Source organism: Arachis stenosperma, chromosome 4 (assembly GCF_014773155.1).
Source record: "Arachis stenosperma cultivar V10309 chromosome 4, arast.V10309.gnm1.PFL2, whole genome shotgun sequence".
In the NCBI taxonomy this organism is placed as follows: domain Eukaryota; kingdom Viridiplantae; phylum Streptophyta; class Magnoliopsida; order Fabales; family Fabaceae; genus Arachis; species Arachis stenosperma.
In genome coordinates this window covers 149,417,213-149,437,596 of record NC_080380.1, presented here as the reverse complement: position 1 = coordinate 149,437,596, position 20,384 = coordinate 149,417,213, and the positions used below count along the sequence as shown (strand labels likewise).

The 20,384-nt window shown below is 26.6% G+C and overlaps 2 protein-coding genes across 2 annotated transcripts; both read right to left on the bottom strand.

Moving 5' to 3' along the window:
• Positions 1-2,622: 2,622 nt before the first annotated feature.
• On the bottom strand, positions 2,623-7,083 carry LOC130973252 (heat shock cognate 70 kDa protein-like). The gene is made up of 2 exons (XM_057897700.1): positions 6,775-7,083; positions 2,623-4,621 (listed from the first exon to the last, which is right to left on the bottom strand). The coding sequence occupies exons 1-2, from the start codon at positions 6,992-6,994 to the stop codon at positions 2,841-2,843; spliced, it is 2,001 nt and encodes a 666-aa protein (XP_057753683.1). The 5' UTR covers positions 6,995-7,083; the 3' UTR covers positions 2,623-2,840.
• Positions 7,084-11,264: 4,181 nt separating this feature from the next.
• LOC130973120 (heat shock 70 kDa protein 18-like) lies at positions 11,265-14,804 on the bottom strand. Its single transcript, XM_057897531.1, has 2 exons — positions 14,573-14,804; positions 11,265-13,199 (listed from the first exon to the last, which is right to left on the bottom strand). Exons 1-2 carry the CDS (start codon positions 14,787-14,789, stop codon positions 11,422-11,424), a joined length of 1,995 nt encoding a protein of 664 aa, XP_057753514.1. The 5' UTR covers positions 14,790-14,804; the 3' UTR covers positions 11,265-11,421.
• Positions 14,805-20,384: the final 5,580 nt, after the last annotated feature.

Here is a 20,384-nt window from a genome sequence, read left to right as displayed (position 1 = left end):
TGTAAATTATACTTGGAGAGTGTCAGTGTATCTATAGTAGAATCGTTAACCACCTTTGTTGGAGTAATTTCACCTTGATTAATGGATAATTGTTTCTTTTATCTTGAGAGTTTGTTAGAACTTATCTTTTATTAAAGACAGAGATAGTATGGGAGATTTGAAAAGACAATTACTTATTTGAATAAGTAGAGCTGGGCTCCCTTGGCAGTGTCCGACCTCTTTAAAGAAGTCGGGTAGGTGGAGGCCAACTTTTTGAGTTGGGTCTTCTATTCTTATTGGCCATGACTTTTAATTTTGGGTCAGGATATGAACAATCACCAATATAAATATCATTACCATTAATGCTATCATATTTTATTTTTTGTTCTATATTAATTTTTTCTTTAAAAGATCTTCGTACTGTAATTACTTTTTTTCTGCGATATTATTTTTAATAATGGTCTTTCTCTACTTAACCACCACCAATGAAAAAATTAATTTGTGGGCGTTTAAAATTTTTACAAATTACAAATGAAATCTCAACAAAACTAATTTTTGTTATTATTTAATGAATTTTTAATAAAAAATTATATTGTCTTAAAATAAAAAGATTAAAAATCAAAATGTCTCTTTATTTATTTTGTATAACAAAAATATCTTATTTTTCTTGAAAATAGATAAAAATTGAATTGTGTCTTTATTTTTTATTGTATTTAATTAATAATTTATGTTTCAGTAAAATAATAATATGTAAATTTAATTTTTTTTAAATGATTGATTGATTCTTATATATTATTATGTATTCAAAAGTATTGATGTGATATTATTAAAAAAATAAGGGTAAAGTATATTTTTTGTCCTAAAGTTTGGCAAAAGTTTTAAAAATACCCTTAAGTTTTATTTTGTTTCAATTTTGTTCCAGAAGTTTTCGATTTGCATCAAATATACCATCGACTGCTAAATTTTCAAAAATTTAAGACCAATTTAACAATAATGCATGAAAATTATGCTTGATTTGCTTGTGTTGAGGGTTGTTCTTATGACATTATTGTTGAATTGGTCTTAAATTTTTTGAAAAATTAACAGTCAGGGGTATATTTGATGCAAATCAAAAACTTTTGGGATAAAATTGAAACAAAATAAAACTTAAGAATATTTTGAAACTTTTATCAAACTTTAAGAATAAAAAGTATACTTTACCCAAAAAATAAAATAGCTAAAATTAATTATATAAAAATTAATATTAACTTTTATAAATTATAAATAAATAGATTGAAATTTTGTCAATTCAAGAATATAGTATTGATGTCCTAAAATCTCACGTTATCAAGAAGTAAAAATAATAGTTCCATAACTTTTGCAAGCCCGAGAGAAAGGTACGATTCCCATGAAGGTATATTCTTCTAAAGATAATAACTAAGTAGTTCACATGTTGTATGTTAAGAAGTTTAATTAAACGCATCAAACTATCTAGTGTGCGTTTGGATTACAGTTTGCAAATGAGGGTTTGTATAAAATTAATTTTGTAAAATTTAGCAATCTTTGACTCTTTGTATCAAAATTGATTGTAGTAAAACAAATGTTGTTTAGATTATACTACTCAAAATTACTTTTAGATGAAAAATTACTAAAAGAGACATCAATTTAAATAATTTTTTATATATATGCAAAATCAGAACATTAATAAAAATAACATAAAAAATATTTATCATATAAATAAAATAAATACAATAAAAAATAAACGTAGTATATGATCATAATTTATATTATACAAAATTTTGATAATAAACGTAGTATATAATAATTACAATTATAAATTTTACAAAGTTAGAATAAAAAAAATTAATACAAAACAAAAATAGAATACATCAAAGAATAAAAAAAAAATTATACAGATAAAAAATAATAAAAATTTCATAAAATCAACAACATGATATATGAACAAAAAAATACAATAAAAAGTAAATAAAATTCGTATGAATAAAATCAAATAAAAAAATAAAAAATTTTCATACACAACATAAATATAATGCATAAAAAATAAATAAAATTCGTATGAATAAAATCAAATAAAAAAATAAAAAAATTTGATACACAACATAAATATAATACAGCAAAGGATAGAAAAAAAAAAGAATTCATATAAAAAGAAATAATAAAAATATCATAAAAAAAAGTCAACAACATTTGTCATATGAATAAAAGGAATACAATAAAATAAATAAAAAATCATATAAATAAAGCCAAACAAAAATTAAAAAAAACGATTTCATAAAAAATATACATATAAAAATAGTATAATAAATGATAAAAAAAACTTATAAAAACATAACATGGGAAATAAAAATACTACACAAATAATATAAAAATATTTATCATATAAATAAAAAAATATAATAAAAAATATAAGTAAAAAATACAATAAAAAATATAAAAACTAAAATATAAAAATGAGTATTAAAAATAATGAAAAAATTAAAATATTCAATTTGCTAGTGATTAAAATAAATCTAAACTATTTTAATAAAAAAAAATTGTAACAAAAAACTACGAAAAAGTAGGAAGAACTACAAAGAATTATTGTGAAGGTAATAATTATTGGTATCCTTTTTATAGAAGAAAATAAAGAGTACTATTGGTAAAAAAGAAATAAATTTTTCACCTAATTTTTTAAAGACAATAAGCAACCATGAACGTAAAATGCAGAAGCTACAAATTTTAGCTTCTCTTAAACGTGCGTTCAGAAGCAAAATCAATTCTGCGTTCAGGAAGATAAAAATGGCCAAACATAAGAGTGAAGCTTTCAAGAAGCTCAAAGGTGCTTCTCTCCTCCCCATGGTGTTTGACAAACACACCCCTAATCATTGCCCTATGAATAGTTGGATTAAAGCAACCGTTGCAGAAAACACGCCAGCAATGGTGTTTACAACCTCAAATTTATTTTTCTTCGAGCTAGATGACAAGCGTTGACTTCCATTTTCACTGTCACCACCCCCGTGATCTTGAATAATCATTTTCAAGTTAGTAGAATGAAAGACACTTGAAAGATTTTTTCCTACCTCGTTAATCTCATCAAGCGTTGCAAAATCACTCTCATCAACCCATTTCAATGCATAATCAACAGCTTTGTGAATCCTTTCCTTGTCTTGTGCAGAGAGCTGAGAAGCAATGGCTTTATGTTCTATTCCATTCCTCATACTGTAAGCAAGCTTTTCCACATTATTCCTTGCTTCAACCTTCTTCCAGTGCTCTTCATCCTCAGCCTTGTACTTCTCAGCATCTTTCACCATCCTCTCAACTTCTTCTCTCGACAATCTTCCTTTGTTGCTCACTACAGTGATCTTCTTCATCACCCCCGTTGCTTTTTCCTCTGCCGATACATGCAAGATACCATCAGCATCTATTTCATAGCACACTTTAATCACCGGCACGCGACGAGGTTCCGGAGGAATTTCCAGATCGAAACGTCCGAGCAAGTTGTTGGTGCTTGCAATTTTTCTCTCGCCCTCGTAGATATGAATCTGGACTTCATGTTGGTTGTGGAATTCTGTTGTAAACAGATTTTGCATCTTTGTAGGAATCCTAGTGTTCCTTGGAATTATAACTTTCATTAAATCTCCTCTCTCTTTCAAGCCAAGTGACAGAGGAGCAACTTCCAATAGCCTCAAATCTTGAATCCTCTCATTATCCGGACCACTCTGTTTTGAAGCATGGATTGCCGCACCATATGCAATCGCCTCGTCTGCATTGATGCATTTCTTGCAAAGATCCCTCCCGTCGAAGAAGTCCTTCAACTGCTGCTCCAATTTCGGAATCCTAGTGGATCCACCTACCAGCACAACCTCATCAACGCTGCTTTTTGCCATGTTACTATCCTCGAAACACTTGTGCACAAGCTCCATGCATCTCTCGAAGAGCTTCTTGTTGATTTCCTCGAACTTAGCGCGAGTAATTGAGGTATAGAAATCGATTCCCTGATGCAGAGAATCTAGCTCAATGGAGGCTTCCATTGTTGAAGAGAGATTCCTCTTTGCTTTCTCGCAAGCATCCTTCAACTTGCATATGGCTCTTTTGTTTCCTCTAAGATCGATCCTTTTCTTTCTCTGAAACTCACTCGCAAAGAATTCAACCATTGCAGCATCAAAATCCTGTCCACCGAGATGCGTGTCTCCGCCATGGATCTTGACGGTTATGTTTCCTTTGTCAATTGTGAGAAGAGTAAGATCTAAAGTACCACCGCCGAAATCAAAGACGAAGACAGTTCTGATTCCTTCATGATCATCTTTAGTGTCGAGGCCGTAGGCGATTGCTGCGGCACTTGGCTCGTTGAGTATGCTCATTACATTGAGGTTGGCGATGTGGCCGGCATCTTTGGTAGCTTGCCGTTGAGAGTCATTGAAATAAGCCGGAACTGTAATAACCGCATTCTTTACTTGTGTTCCAAGAAATTGCTCTGCGATTTCGCGCATCTTTGTTAAGATCATTGATGAGATTTCCTCAGCAGTGAAAGACTTTTTCTCACTTTTGTACTCAACAACAATCATTGGAATGTCATCGACATTAGTAACTTGAAATGGCCACAGTTTCATGTCATTCTGAACATGAGGGTCACTGAACTTTCTACCAATTAACCTCTTTGAGTCTGAAAGACAAAAAGTGAAAATAAACTCAAAATATTGAATTCAAAACTTTTATTTACAAAACCGAAAAGCATAGGGAGGTAATAAAAATATTAAATAATGTGAACAATGAATATGTCATATGTTCAATTCAAGGTGGAAACTCACCTGCAGTCGCTGTAGGTGAAGTTGCTTCTGGATGGTTGACACGTGTTACTATATGGTTTAAAAAAAATCGATTTATTTTATATAAATGGTTTATTTAAAAAAATCGGTTTAAGTAGATCAAATAAATACCTTTAAAATAATTTTAATTCTTTCTGCGTGTTATTCCTAAATTTCTAACAGATGAATTTGGTATGTTCTTCTTCTTCATTTTTATTGACCAATTCTTCTTTAAATTTATCTAAAACTTTTATTTATTTAATTTTCGTCAAATATATGTATACAAATTGTTTGGAAAAGTAACATTTAGTATTTTGAAAAAGAAACAAAATTCACGTTTTTTTTTATAGGAATGACATAAATGGTATCATCTGTCCTTTTTTTGTGTCTCTGTTTCTATCTTCTTGATGAGCTTTGTTTTGTTTTCCATAACTTACATTTTCAATTGCTTTTAAATTAAGCTGTAAACGAAGAAGAAGGGAATAAAAGTAACCGTTTGGTCCAACTCAAACTGATTTTCTTAAATAAACCATTTGTATAAAATAAACCGATTTTTTTTAAATCATATAGTAACACATATCAACCATCCAAAAGCAACTTCACCTACAGTTGACTGCAGGTGAGTTTCTGCCTCAATTCAATATGTTCAATTCAATAGGTATGCATATGATTATATTAATTTTTAGTTGGATGGTTATTCATTGTTATTCAATTTATTCATGCACAGTTAATAATAACTGGATTTAAAAAGTAATTTGAAAGTAGAGTATTTTTTTACTTTATTGAATCAATTCTAAAATTCATTATTTATATTGTTCACAAAAATCATTGTCTATCTAACAAAATCGTTACAAAATAGATTGCAAGAGTTTATTAATTAATATATATTATTACAAATCCTAAATTTTGCATTTAACTATATATAATCAAGCATACTACATGTATATTAAAAATTGACAACAAAAAATTAACGATTTATGTAAAATAAAATTAAAATATACACTAAAAATGAATTAAATACTATATATATTTATATATAAACATAATAACTAATTTAGTGACTAATATTTTGTATGCACATAATATTTTTTATATATAATATATATAAATTTATACATGATATCAGAAGATCATGTCTTCTTGCCGGTTCTAAACTTGCTATTAATTAGTTGGATTGCTTTATGTGTTTCACAATAAACTTTTTAAAACAAAAAGTACAAAGGGCATAATTACCAAAGAAAACAAAAACAATTGAATTCTTTTAAAATAAAACGCTATGTGAATAAACAAAATTACTTCTATAAAAAAAAATAAAATTCGATTAATATAAATAACCCTGTAATTTTTATTTTTCTTAAACCTATATCATTATTGGAGATAATTTAAAAAAATGAAATTAATATTTTTTAAAAATATAATAAATAGGACAAATATTTTAAAATTAAAAGAAATGAAAATAGGATCTTTATCATTAGAAAATGATGAAAGTATTGAAAGGATATGAAATCCATCCTAACATGTTTTCTGTGTCACATCTACCAAGAAAAATCGATCTTCTCAATTTTTTTTAACAATTGAGGAATAAAGTGTGATTTTTTATTATTAATTTTATAAGTAAGACTAAAAATAAATATGAAAAAAAAAATAATAAAAAATTAGAGATTACACTTTACACTTTTAATTTTTTTTAATAATCGAGAAGATCTATTCTCTCAACCAAGAAGTACCAACAAGGAAACTGGCAAGCTGCATGACTGGCTTATAAAAATATTTGGTAAATAAAATAAATTAATTAAAAATAATAAAATTTATTTTATTTAATATTTATTAATTATTAAGTTTTCCCTGCTCGCTTTTATCTTTTTAGTATTATCGCGTAGCTTAATTAGCTTGAAAATACTAACAAATAATTATGGCAATGAATAGCAATTAATATTTTGACATGAAGGAAGCTAGGCAAAGAGGAACATAAGTAAATGTTAATAATAAGTAGGTAGGTTGAGATAGTTACCAAAGACGGTGTTGGTAGGGTTGGAAGTAATTTTATTCTTAGCAGCCTCTCCAATCATTCTTTGAGTATCAGTGAATGCAACACATGAAGGTGTTGTTCTGTTCCCTTGGTCGTTGGCTATGATCTCAACTCGATCATGGCGCCATACTGCAACACACGAGTACGTTGTTCCCAGGTCTATTCCTATGGCTACTGATGATGCTGGTTTTCCTTCTCCCATTCTCTCTTCTTTCACTGAAATATCACTTGAATCAGAATTAGCCAAGTTATAGCTAAGATAAGATAGAAGCTTATGTATAGAAGACTTTATAGGTTGACTTCCCAAAAAAAAAAAAAAAAGAAAGACTACTCTTAAAGAAATAAATATTTAGGTGTTTGGAATGATATACTTATATGAAAAAAATATTACACTTAGACCACTTGGACTAATTGCAATAAAAAGAAATGAGATTCTCAAAAATGAAATTTAAAGCTTATTTTATTTAATATGTAGTTTAAGAGGTTAATTTCCAATATATTCATTTGGAGAGAAATTGTATTATTTATCATTCAAAGTTAGAAAAAAATTACTAATAATGTTTCTTACACTATTTTTTAACATACCCAAAATAATAATAATAAAAAAATAATAAAATGTTGACAATTCAACAAAGTCAGTTGCGGTGCAAAGGAGGAAGGACAAGGAATGTTTGGAGCGTACTGTTTTATTTCCACAAAATAAGAGGTAGGTAGGGTTCATAGAGATGATGTGCATGCTTCATTGCAATTTCCATAATTGCATTCTCTCTCTTTCCCACTTGCTTCTCTTACAACGACTTATAATAAGGTTTGTTAGGATATGTAATAAATAATAATACATTTAATACTCAATTTAATCGCTGTAATAATCATACAGCTAATTTTAAAAAAAAATTAAATGAATCATTTTGATCTCAAACTCAATTATTATAAATCCAATTCACATTTTTAATATTTTCTAGTTGGTTAGTGGTCAGTTAAGAATGCTATATATATAATTGTTTGTATATATTCCTTAGCTTCATCTAATAAGTTTTTGAAAGAGAAGAAAAAGACTTTAAGACACTTTCAATTTTGGCTGCTGCTAGCTATAGGACGAGGAGGAAGATAGAGTATGTGTGTGGAGTTCATTATTGCTTGTTTTTTCTACTATTATTGAGTTTACCAAGATTATTGTTTGCATGTGACCTTAGTAAAAGATTTGAAGGAGATACTCAAATAAAGACACTAAAAACGTCTTTTTATAAAGATGTTTTTTAATAATTAAAATTTAATATATATAATCGATTAAATTGTGTTATTTTTGTTAAAATTAGATTAGATAAATTGATTTTTTTTTTGTTTCCACGGTATCTCCCAACCCGGCAGGTCAAGGACTAATCCGTCGCGGTACTGACCTCTATTTAAGGGTTTGCCGCTGGCCAATGGGTTGCTGCATGCACAAGGCGGGATTCGAACCCCCGACACTTACTTAAGCGGATTAGTGAGCTAACCACTAGACCAACCCAACTTGGTTAACTAGACAAATTGATTTGACCAAAAAATGGTGAATCAAATCTTAAACTGGTCTAAATTAATATTATTTTTTATAGAAAATGACTACAATATCCTATTATAAAAAATGATTAAAATATTTCTATTATATATAATAATTTTGAGAATCCTAAATTTTAGTCTTTTATTTTTCTATTGTAGGGTTAGAATTTAGAATTTTTTAAATTAATATATATATATAATAAGAGTATTTTAATTATTTTCTATAATAAAGGTACTGTAGTTATTTTTTATAAAAAAAATTAATTTAGACCAATTCAAGATTTGATTCACCATTTTTTCGGTTAAATCAATTTGTCTAGCCTAATTTTGACAAAAATAACATGATTTAATCGATTATATATGTTAAATTTTAATTACTGAAAAATATCTTTAAAAAAAGACGTTTTAGGCGTCTTTATCTGAGTGGCTCCCAAGATTTGAACCTCTATATATTGGCATATTTGCCATCAAAGTTAACTATTGCCAATGTACTATATATGTTAGTTGTAATTAAAATATTACTAATAATAATTAAGAATAAAATATTGTGCATATATAGAAAAGTACGACTAGCTGATTAATATGTATCAATTATATTAAGTGTATATAAATAAAAACGTATATTGAAGTAAAAATATATAAAAAAAAAATCATAAAATTAAACAAAATATATATATACACACACAAATATGATATATACATAATATTTTTAAATATATATGGGAGAAAATCTTTTTAAGACAGGAGGAATCTATTGGTTCATGCATATGCATATTCATCATGTGCAACTTGACGTATAGCTCTGTATGGCTAAAAATAATACTATAGCTATTAGTTATTAATTACTAGTTAGGGACCAATTGGTATATTCAATTATTCATGTGTTGGTGGGGTTTGAAAATTGACAAAGAACAAAAATTAGATTTTTACTTTTCAAAGTATAGTTATGGTGTCATTCGTTTTTGGAAGTTGATTTAAGCTTAGATGAATGGATTCCTGGGTTTATCAATTGAAAATCAAGAACTTAAGCTGTCAAAAAAGGTGGAAAGAAGTTGTGATACTTTCTGAAAAGCATGTAAAGAAAATTCGGAATCAGAAAAAAAAAATGTATGCTGACTCAATTTCATTCTAAAATGAAGCTTGTGCAATAGAAAATGATATTTGAGGGGTAATTTTGTTCTCCATTATTTTGAATTCAATGAATTTTCAAATTTGCTAAATTGAGCTACTCTCTATTAACAACTTTTCCCCCCTTGAAATGATTAGTCATCTGCCAATTTTGATGGAAGAAATGGAGTAACTGAAAACTTAGCTTTGAGGAAGAAAGAATGATGAGATTTTTAACTTTCATTTTAATTTGTTAGCATATATATTGTAACTTGTTGAGATTTATAATATATTAGAGTGAGACCGCGCAATGCGCGGAGAGATAGATTATTTATACTATATAATATATTTTAATAAATATTATATTAAAAATATTTTAGAAAACATATTATAAATAGATTTTAAATTTATTTATTTTTAAAAAAGATATAGGTTATTTATATTAGAGTTATACAAAACTGCATTTTCATTTTTTTTCATTTTTCGATTTGTATTAATGGCTACACTTTGTCTTTTCTTGCGATTTTTTTTTTTGTTTGTAAATAATTAAAAAAATAAATGAATGAGAATGAATAACATATAAAAATATTATATTAAATTTAAGAAATTTTTGACAATTAGTATGAGAGATTAAGAAATGAAGAATAGTAAGTGTCTTAATATGTATAAGTTGTAGAATTTGAATATTTGTAACTGAAATTTTTTATAATTATTATTATTATGATACTTTTAATGTATGTTTATTACATTTAATTAGTATTTGATGTTTCAATTGAATAATAATAAATAAGAGTTTTTTGTTTTAATTTTTTTAAAACATTTTACTAAATAATGATTGGTTGATTTTCATCTTTTGCCAAGTCATTAAAATTGCTGATGTGGCATCATTAATAAAAAAAAATGACTTAAACTTATTGCGGAGAGAGTTGGTATCAGCTTTTATATATTATAAATAGATTCCTCTGCAACTATACAAAAAGAAAAAAATCAGCATGAGTTTTAATGTTGCTTAATTGGTGTTTCTGATGAGGAAAACATATCATTAAATGGAATAGGTGCTGCTGATTGTGTTTTTATTTTATGGTTTATGACTTATGTTTTGTCATATTTATTTATTAAGATCTCCCTGGGTGATAGTACGTTAAGAGTGTTTATGTTTTAATCGTTGGCTTTGTTCTTTGAACTTTGATCCCTTTTTTAAATTATTTATAGAATGAAGTTACTACTCCTTGCGTGAAGTCATGGGAACATGTACTAGAAATTTTTGCTATGGACATCAAATAGAAGAGGGAGCAAAGGAAAGAGAGGAAGAACTTAGAAAAATTGAGAAATGTACAAAGAGTCAAAGACTGGAATTAGTATTATTCAATATCTGCTGATAGGTTGGAGACATTCTTAAGCTCATGTTGATGTCAGTGCAACCATCGTTTCAGATGTCATTTGTGTTTGCAACTCTCTACCAAAATCTGGGTGGTTATATATTCAAAGGGATTTATGTTGATTTGATTATAAGAAAATTAAATGATTATACTTTATACTAGTTCCTCGCTGGAATAAATGATGAACAAATCCAGCTTATGACAAGGTGGAAACTCAAGTCCAGTCGATTTCATGTGAAGTTGATAGTTGAGAGCCATTAGATGAAAATTTAGTCAAATCAGTCAAATTATCTAATGACTCTCAGTTATCAACTTCACTTGAAGTTGACTGCACCTGAGTTTTAACCTTATGACAAATAGTTGTATGAAAAATAAAAGCAAAAAATATTGAAGTTACAAGTATCATTCTATGTAAATCATAAAATAAAAATTTGAGTCCATGCTAAATACTTCTAGCAGCAAGAAAATAGATCTTTATTCCTCGAAGATATTAAGTAAGTAGTGACCAATTTAAAGGTTAATTACTAAATTACTACATTACATCATTCTAAATAAAATAATTTTAAATTATCTTTTCATCGGTCCTAAAATTTTAGGATAAACCGATTTACATATTCTGTATTACTTGGATAACAGAACACACAGAAGAAATCAACCCATTGACAAAGCTGGCTCCTACCTTAAATCTGTCTTTCTTCAAGGTTTTTCTTTCACTTTCATTACCACGAGCATCAAGATCTTGATTGATCTTCGAAATAATTGTATAAAAGACAGTTAGATCTTTCTCTACCTTGACAAGCTCATCCACCGTTATAAAATCAGTCTCATCAACCAATTTCAGTGCATAATCAACAGCTTTGTTGATCCTTTCCTTGTCTTCTGCAGATAGCTCTGAAGCAATGCGTTCATCTTCAATCATATTCCTAATATTGTAAGCAAGATCCTCCAACTTATTCTTTCCTGAAACCATCTGCCTGTATTCTTCATCTTCAGCTTTGTACTTCTCAGCATCTTTCACCATCCTCTCAACTTCTTCCCTCGACAATCTTCCTTTGTTGCTCACTACAGACACCTTCTTCGTCCACCCCGTTGCTATTTCCTCCGCCGATACATGTAGGATACCGTTGGAATCTATTTCAAAGCACACATTAATGTTCGACGCGCCGCGAGGTGCCGGAGGAATTTCCAGATCGAAACTTCCCAGCAAGTTGTTGTTGCTTGCAATTTTCCTCTCGCCCTCGTAGATATGAAACGTGACTATTGTTTGGTTGTCGACGGTTGTTGTAAACCAATCTTGCATCTTTGTAGGAATCACGGTGTTCCTTGGAATTATAACACGCATTATTGAACCTCTGATATCCACGCCAAGGGACAGAGGAGTAACTTCCCAGAGCTTCAGATCTTGAATCTTTTCATTTTTGTCACCACTCAGTTTTGAAGCATGGATTGCAGCACCATATGCAACCGCCTCGTCCGCATTGATGCACTTCTTGCAAAGATCCTTCCCGTCGAAGAAGTCCTTCAACCGCTGCTCCAATTTCGGAATCCTAGTCGATCCACCTACCAGCACAACCTCATCAACGCTCTGCTTCGCCGTGTTACTATCCGCGAAACACTTATGAACAAGCTCCATGCATCTCTCAAAGAGCTTCTTGTTGATTTCCTCAAACTTAGCGCGAGTGATTGAGGTATGGAAATCGATTCCCTGATGAAGAGATTCCAGCTCAATGGAAGCTTGAGTTGTTGAAGAGAGATTCCTCTTGGCTCTCTCGCAAGCAACCTTCAACCTGCATATGGCTCTTTTGTTTCCTCTAAGATCGAGCCTTTTCTTTCTCTGAAACTCACTCGCAACGAATTCAACCATTGCAGCATCAAAATCCTGTCCACCGAGATGCGTGTCTCCGCCATGGATCTTGACGGTTATGTTTCCTTTGTTGTCAATTGTGAGAAGAGTAAGATCCAACGTACCACCGCCAAAATCAAAGACGAAGACAGTTCTGATTCCATGAAAATGATTAGAATAATCTCTAGTGTCGAGGCCGTAAGCAATGGCTGCGGCACTTGGCTCGTTGAGTATGCTCAGTACATTAAGGCCGGCGATCTGGCCGGCATCTTTGGTAGCTTGGCGCTGAGAGTCATTGAAATAAGCCGGAACTGTAATAACCGCATTCGTTACTTGTGTTCCAAGAAATTGCTCTGCGATTTCGCGCATCTTTGCTAAGATCATTGATGAGATTTCCTCAGCAGTCAAAGATTTTTTCTCAGATTTGTGCTCAACTATAATCATTGGAATTTCATCAACATTGGTAACTTGAAATGGCCACAGTTTCATATCATTCTGGACATGGGGTTCACTAAACTTCCTACCAATTAACCTTTTTGAGTCTGTAAGAAAAAAATGAGAACAAAATTAAAACAAGCTCAAAACATTTAATACAAAACTTATATTTAATTAAATCCAACCATGTTTGTGTACACTAATAATATTTAATGCTATAGCTATCAATTAGCCATCATCAATATTTTTAATGGTGTGAGATGACATTTAATGGTGTAGGATTAATGGTTAAATGCTGGCTAAATTTCAATAAAAGTGCTGACTCTTAGACTTTTTCATAAAAAAAAAAAAAGACAAATAAGATTTTTATTAAAAAATGAAGAGAGTAAAACTTATTGAAATGATACGAAAAAATAAACGCTAATAATAATTATAATTATAACACGTTTTCTATGCCTCAACGACCAAGAAGTAAATCCTGATAGCCTTAACATCTCTCTAATAACAAATTGGTAAGCTGCATGCTTAGCTTAATTAGCATGAAAATACTAACAAATTATGTCAATGAAGATCACACTTAATATTTTGACATGGAGGAAAAGATGACAAACGACATACATAAGTAAAAGTTAGAGTAAATATATTTTTTGTGTTCAGCATTTGTGATTTATAAAAAAAATATTAAAGTAGTATTTGAAAGTTTACATCGTTAACAAAAAAATTTAAAAATGTAACAACAAGAACTAGATATTAAATATATATTCTAAAAAATGACTTTAGAAATCATAGTTTGATATAACTTTTTGTGAGTATCATTAGAAAAATAAAATATTTTCATTCTCAAAATTTTATAATTTTATGTCAAGTAAAAATTTTTATTTTTTAATTGTGGATTACTGATTTTTTTAAAATAAAAAAATTAGAGATCAAATTTTGTTTTAAAATTTTTTGTGCACCTTTTAAATATTTATTTAAATATTGGCAGAAAAATTCAGATTAAATAGATAATATGTTTGCTAAATACGAAGAAAAAAATTATACTTAAAAAAATATAATATTTATTAGTTGCTTTTGTCGCATTTTCAAATCATTTATCGGTTGTTTTGTCAATACTACTTTCTCAGAACTTTTTTGTCATCGTGAATTTTTCGAGTATTAAAGTAGTAGCTAATTCTTTTTTAAAATATATTTTTAATGTGTAATTTTATTCAATTTTGTTTTTAATATTTTCAATTTGTGTCAAAATGACCGTTACACGTTAATTCTATCTAAAACGTTTAGAATAAATTTTAAAATGTTTTAGGATAATTTTACACAAATCGAAAATATCACGGATAAAATTGAGTGAATAAAGATATTAAAAATAAAATAGAATAAATTAACGTTAGATAGGTGTATTTTTTTTTTTAAATTACATACGGGATAAAAACAATGCTTTAACTTAAATGTTAATAATAAGTAGGTAGGTTGAGATAGTTACCAAAGACAGTGTTGGTAGGGTTGGCAGCAATTTGATTCTTAGCAGCATCTCCAATCATTCTTTGGGTATCAGTGAATGCAACACAAGAAGGTGTTATTCTGTTCCCTTGGTCGTTGGTTATGATCTCCACTCGATCATGGCGCCACACTGCAACACAGGAATACGTTGTTCCCAGGTCTATTCCTATGGCTATTGATGATGCAATTTTTTCTCCCATTCGCTCTTCTTTCGGTGAAATATGAATTGAATCAGAATTAGAAAAGTTACAAGATAGGATAGATGCTTATGTATGTTTATATAGAAAATGCAGAAAACTTTTAGGTTGACTTCCCACAAAAGAAAAAGAAAAAAAAAAAAAAGACTACCCCTCATTATTAACGAAATAAATATTTGGATCACTTACCTTAATAAAATAAATAATAGAGTTCAATATTTAAAAAATATATTGGTTATAAAAATAATTTTAAAAAATATGAACAATAAATAAATTTTTAAAAAATTAAAAATATGACAAAAAAATTAAATATTAAATATATATATATATATCAAAAAAGATTTAAAGATTATATTTTGATATAATTTTCTTAAGCATAATTAAAAAAAAAGATATTTTATTTTTAAAATTTTAAAAATTTATGACATGTGAGTTTTTTTATTTTTTATTATGAATGATCAAATTTAAAAAATAAATAAATAAAAAATTTAGAGATTAAATTTTATTTTAAATTTTTTTACATCTTTTAAATATTTATTTAAATATTGTCATAAAAATTATTAATAAATTTACATGAATTATTTTAATCTCAAATTCAATTGTAAACTAAATTCAGATTTTTATATTTATTTGATGCGCATGTTTTTATATCTAATAGTATCTTAATAAAAAATAAAAAATATTTTTTCAGACACATTTGACACATTTAAATATTATTACGTATCTAATTTTATTATTCTTAACATACATTCTTGATACGAATTTAAAAATAATATATTATTATTTATTAAATTTTTAAATATTTTATATAATTAAAAAATATTAAAAAATTAATTTATATTTTAATATCATTAACATATTAAAATATTATTATAATTTATTTAAAAGATATTCCATATTTTATATATGTATCATGTTTAAATTCTTTAGTGACCGTATATAAGCGTAGAAGGATCATGTTTGGCTGCGTTTGTTTACAGAGACAGGACACTGAAATAGGAATACAGAGACACAAAATTATATTTGACAGAAGAGACATGGATAGAGATAATGTGTCCAAAGTCACTGAATTAGTGTATTTTGTGTCCATCCTAACAGGAAGGACACTAAGACACTAACAAGGGACGACACAATTTATTTTTTATTTTTTTTCATTATTCTTGTTAATTTTTTATAATTATATTTTTTATTATTATATTTTTCATCTCAAATTTTTTGAATGAAAAAAAATGAGAATAAATTAAATTTTCATAATTTGTTCTAGTTTATTAGAAAAAAAAATACAAAAATACAAAATTTTATATCTCTATTTATAAATATTTTGTCTTGTCCTATCTTATTCTCAAAACCAAACGCACATATTCATACTCGTGTAGGATCACTCCTTCTTGGCATCTTCTTTTATTTGTTATATTATTATCTTCTTAGTGTTGTTTTTGGTTAAACTAATTTCATTTCGTGAATACTAATAGATTAATGGATATTAATTTTTTATTAATTTACATAATTTTTTTAATTTAGTATATTTACAATGATAAAAATATTATGTACGTATACATTAAAATTCAATTATCATATCATTATTATATATATTTATATATAAATATATGTAATATTTAATTTAATTCTAATATATATTTTATATTTTAAAATTTAGAATTGGTGTTTATATTTTTCTCCTCTTTCACTTTTTAGTTTCCTTTTCTATTTCCAAAAAATAGAAATAGGATCTGTGTAATCTCAGTATTCTTCCATTCTCACTTCAAACTCCCAAATATTTCTGAATTTACTTTTTTAGTCTTCTTCACTTCGAACTGCATTATTATATGATGACGACGACGACGATTCATTTTAATATAATTTGGAATTAGTTGATAAATGGATAATATGCAATAATATATGTGCCTGTATATATCATATACTAATATAAGATTTATTGTGAATTGCTATTCGAAAATTAAATGATATCTTAGGATAATATATTTTTGAATTGATTGCAAACTTATTATATCCTAATTCCTAAATTGTAATATTTTTTTAAGTATTTATGAAATCCTATATGGGGACTTTTCAAAAGCTTTAAAATGGAATTTTGATAGAGATCAGTTTTAAGATAGATAAACATAAGCTTTATATTAAGTTTTTATTAATTAAAACATATTACTTTATATTAAGTGAAAATAATTTTTTATAAGAGAATTTTGGCAACTAAAGATTTATGACCAGATGCAACTTTTATAGAAATTGTATTATTTATCATTTAAAGTTCAAAAAATGATTAAACTATTAAAATAGTACTTAAAAATTGATATCACTAATAAAAATAATTTAAAAATGTGAATGATAAATAAGTTTTTTAAAAAATTTAAAATATAACAAAAAAATAAATATTAAATATATATTTTAAAAAAAAATTAAAATTAGATTTTGACATAATTTTTGCAAGCATAATTTTAAGAAAAAGAATATATTTTCATCTTTAAAATTTAAAATTTTTATGTCAAGTAAATTTTTTATTTTTCATTATGAATTAAAAAAAAATTCAAAAAATAAAAATAAAAATTCTAATCTGATTTTTTGAATCTTATAAATATTTGTTTGAATATGATCACTAAATTTATATTAAATTAATAAACCGTTTGCTGAATATCTTCGTTAAAAAATATAATATTTATTAATTATTTTATTTTATTTTTATTTTTATTTTTAAAATAATTTTTGTTAATAATATAAATTATTAAATAATATTTTAATAGCTGTCCTCGCAAAATTAATGTTTTCTTACACTAATTTTTCACGCACCCCCAAAAAATGCTGACTATTCAACACGTTCACTGTGATTAAGACAAGTTCTCCTGTTTAGATGGCTTGCTAAATTTTAGAGGTATAGATTCAAAATTTGAATTTTTTAAATTTTAAATTTTTATTTTAAAGAATAAAATAAAATTTTTTATTATTGAATATTTTTTATATTTTTTATTTATAAAATAAATAATAATAAAATTTTTTTTAAAAATTTAAATTTAAGAAATCTAAATCTATAAATTTAAGATTGTGGCTGGTAACTCCTTGTTAAAACAAGTGTTCTAGAAGGAGACATCATCGTCTGCATCTTTTGAAGTTTTAGTACAAGAGAGACAAACTATTTTAGTGAATAGTTAATATGGGTCTTAACTCTTATCAATTAGATTATATAATTTTTAGAATAAATTATTAAAATAGTATCTGTTCGTAATGCGGACAAAACAAATTCTAAAAATATTAACAACAAATAAGATTTTAAAATATTTAAAAATATAATAAAAAAATAAATATTATATATATTCTAAAAAATAATTTTAGAAATTAAATTTTGATAAAAAAATTTATAATCATCATTAAAAAATAATATATTTTTATTCTTAAAATTTGAATTTTTCGTCAAGTGGATTTTTTCTATAAAAATTTTATTGTGAATGATACATTTTTTTGAAAAATAAAAAGAAAGATTTATAGATCATATTTTGTTTCTAAATATTTATTTAAATGTTATCGTAAAAATTTAGATCTAATGAATAAATCGTTTATTAAATATGAAAATTTGTTTGTTAGCTACTCACAAAAAATATAATGTTTATTGGTTCTTTTTATCGTATTTTCAAATTATTTAGGAGTTATTTTGTCGATAACATTTTTTAGAGACTTTTTTATTAACAGCTGAATCTTTTGGATACTGAATTAATAATTAATTCTAATAATTTTTATCCTTCTTTTTTATAAGAAAAAAAACGGCCTCAGTTTACAAAAAGGAATGGATGAAATAACTAAAAACTTTTGCAGACTCTTAAATAGAACTTACACGCAAAATTTTGATCTAGTAGTTATTATGTATATTTTGCAAAAAAATGAACTCAAATAATAGATAAAATTTTTAAGTATTGAATGTATGAGTGTGTTGTAAAAAAGTTTGTAATACTTAAAATTAGAAATTATCCAATCTATTTAATAAAAAAATTAAATTTAACTCTAATAAATTAATCATTGACATATTGATGGAGTTAAAAAGTACTGTAAATAAAAAAAAAAAGTTTGTGGTGTTGTTTTCCTTTTCACTCTTGTTTCAGACATGTTCTTAGAGTTTAGTCTCAAGTTAGTCATTTTTTCATAAATAAATTAAAAATAAATATTATTTTTAAATACAAAATATAGCAATTTTATTTTTCAAAATTCACTTTTCTTTGGATGAAAAAATCGAGCGGAGCTCACCTCATTATGATTTTTTTTTACATTATATATATATTCATCCATTTTTGTTGCTAAATATATTCTTTTAATTGAGATATGCTTGAAAGGATTTTTTCTTCTTCTTTCTCCAAACTTCTCCATCTAAATATATTCTATAACGACATTTAAGGGCGCAAACGTATATGCTGCAATTATCAATTTATCATTAAAATTTTTTCAAAAATAAAGTTGTTGAAACATAAGAGTGAAAGTGAACAACTCTCTTCTTTAAAGTTTGCTTGATAGAGACTTAAGAGATAAAAATAAGATAAACAAATTTTATAAGAAAAAGTTTGATGCATAAAAAAAAATTATACATAACCCAACTAAATAAACATACCATCAAAAGTAAATTATATTGTAGTATCTATACACTGTAATATTATTCATAGAGATAAATGGTTCTTCTGTCTAATATTCCATTATATATATATATATATATATATATATATATTATAATAAAGAACTATAATTAACTATAAATTATTTTATATAATACATACAGATTCAATTAAATATTTAAATATTCTTTAAAACTATTTCTAATTATTATGATTATTAGAATTATATAATTATTTATTTTAATATCAAGTGTTTGCGTATAAATGATGATGAGTATATAAACAAGAAAATGGTACGACGTAGTAGTAGTAGCAATGATGTTTTTTTTTTTGGATAACAATAGTAACAATGATAATGTTTTTTTTTTTGTAATAAATTTAGGAGTGTCTAGAATCGAATCATATCTGCAGATCTGCTGTAAATATCCGCATCCGATCCAATCCGCAAATTGATCGGATCGGATAGGATCCGATCTGTATCATTTGCGGATCGAATTGCGGATATCTGCTCTACATCCGCGTATCTGATCCGCGGATCCGCAGATCCACACAATAATAATTAAAAATAAATAAATATATATGTTTTGTATTATATTTACTTATTTGTATGTTTTAGTTAGTAATTATTATTCATATATTGTATTATTTTATTTTTGTTACTTAAAAAGAGTCTGATTAAAAATATTTTAGGAATAAATAAGTTTAAAAATATAAAAAAATATTTTTATTGAATTTTTTACATAAAAATATGATTAAAAAGAGAAGGTTTAATTATGCGAATATATCCGATATTCGATCCGCACATTTGATATCGGATCGGATCTGGCACTAAAATGCGCGAATATCATATTCAATCCGATCCGATCCGATCTGCGAACACCCCTAAATAAATCAATGATATTAATTTATGATATTCTTCTTATACATTTTTTGGCCTTAAATGTAAAATGATCTTTTTGTCCAAAAGGATAGAAAGTCCAAAATACAGGCTCGT

Excerpts from the sequence above, each read along its gene's own strand:
- LOC130973252 (XM_057897700.1), bottom strand. The coding sequence starts at position 6,994 with ATGGGAGAAGGAAAACCAGCATCATCAGTAGCCATAGGAATAGACCTG. Across the intron at positions 4,622-6,774 it reads CCCTACCAACACCGTCTTTG|ACTCAAAGAGGTTAATTGGT; the intron begins GTAACTATCTCA and ends TTTGTCTTTCAG.
- LOC130973120 (XM_057897531.1), bottom strand. The coding sequence starts at position 14,789 with ATGGGAGAAAAAATTGCATCATCAATAGCCATAGGAATAGACCTGGGA. Across the intron at positions 13,200-14,572 it reads CCCTACCAACACTGTCTTTG|ACTCAAAAAGGTTAATTGGT; the intron begins GTAACTATCTCA and ends TTTTTCTTACAG.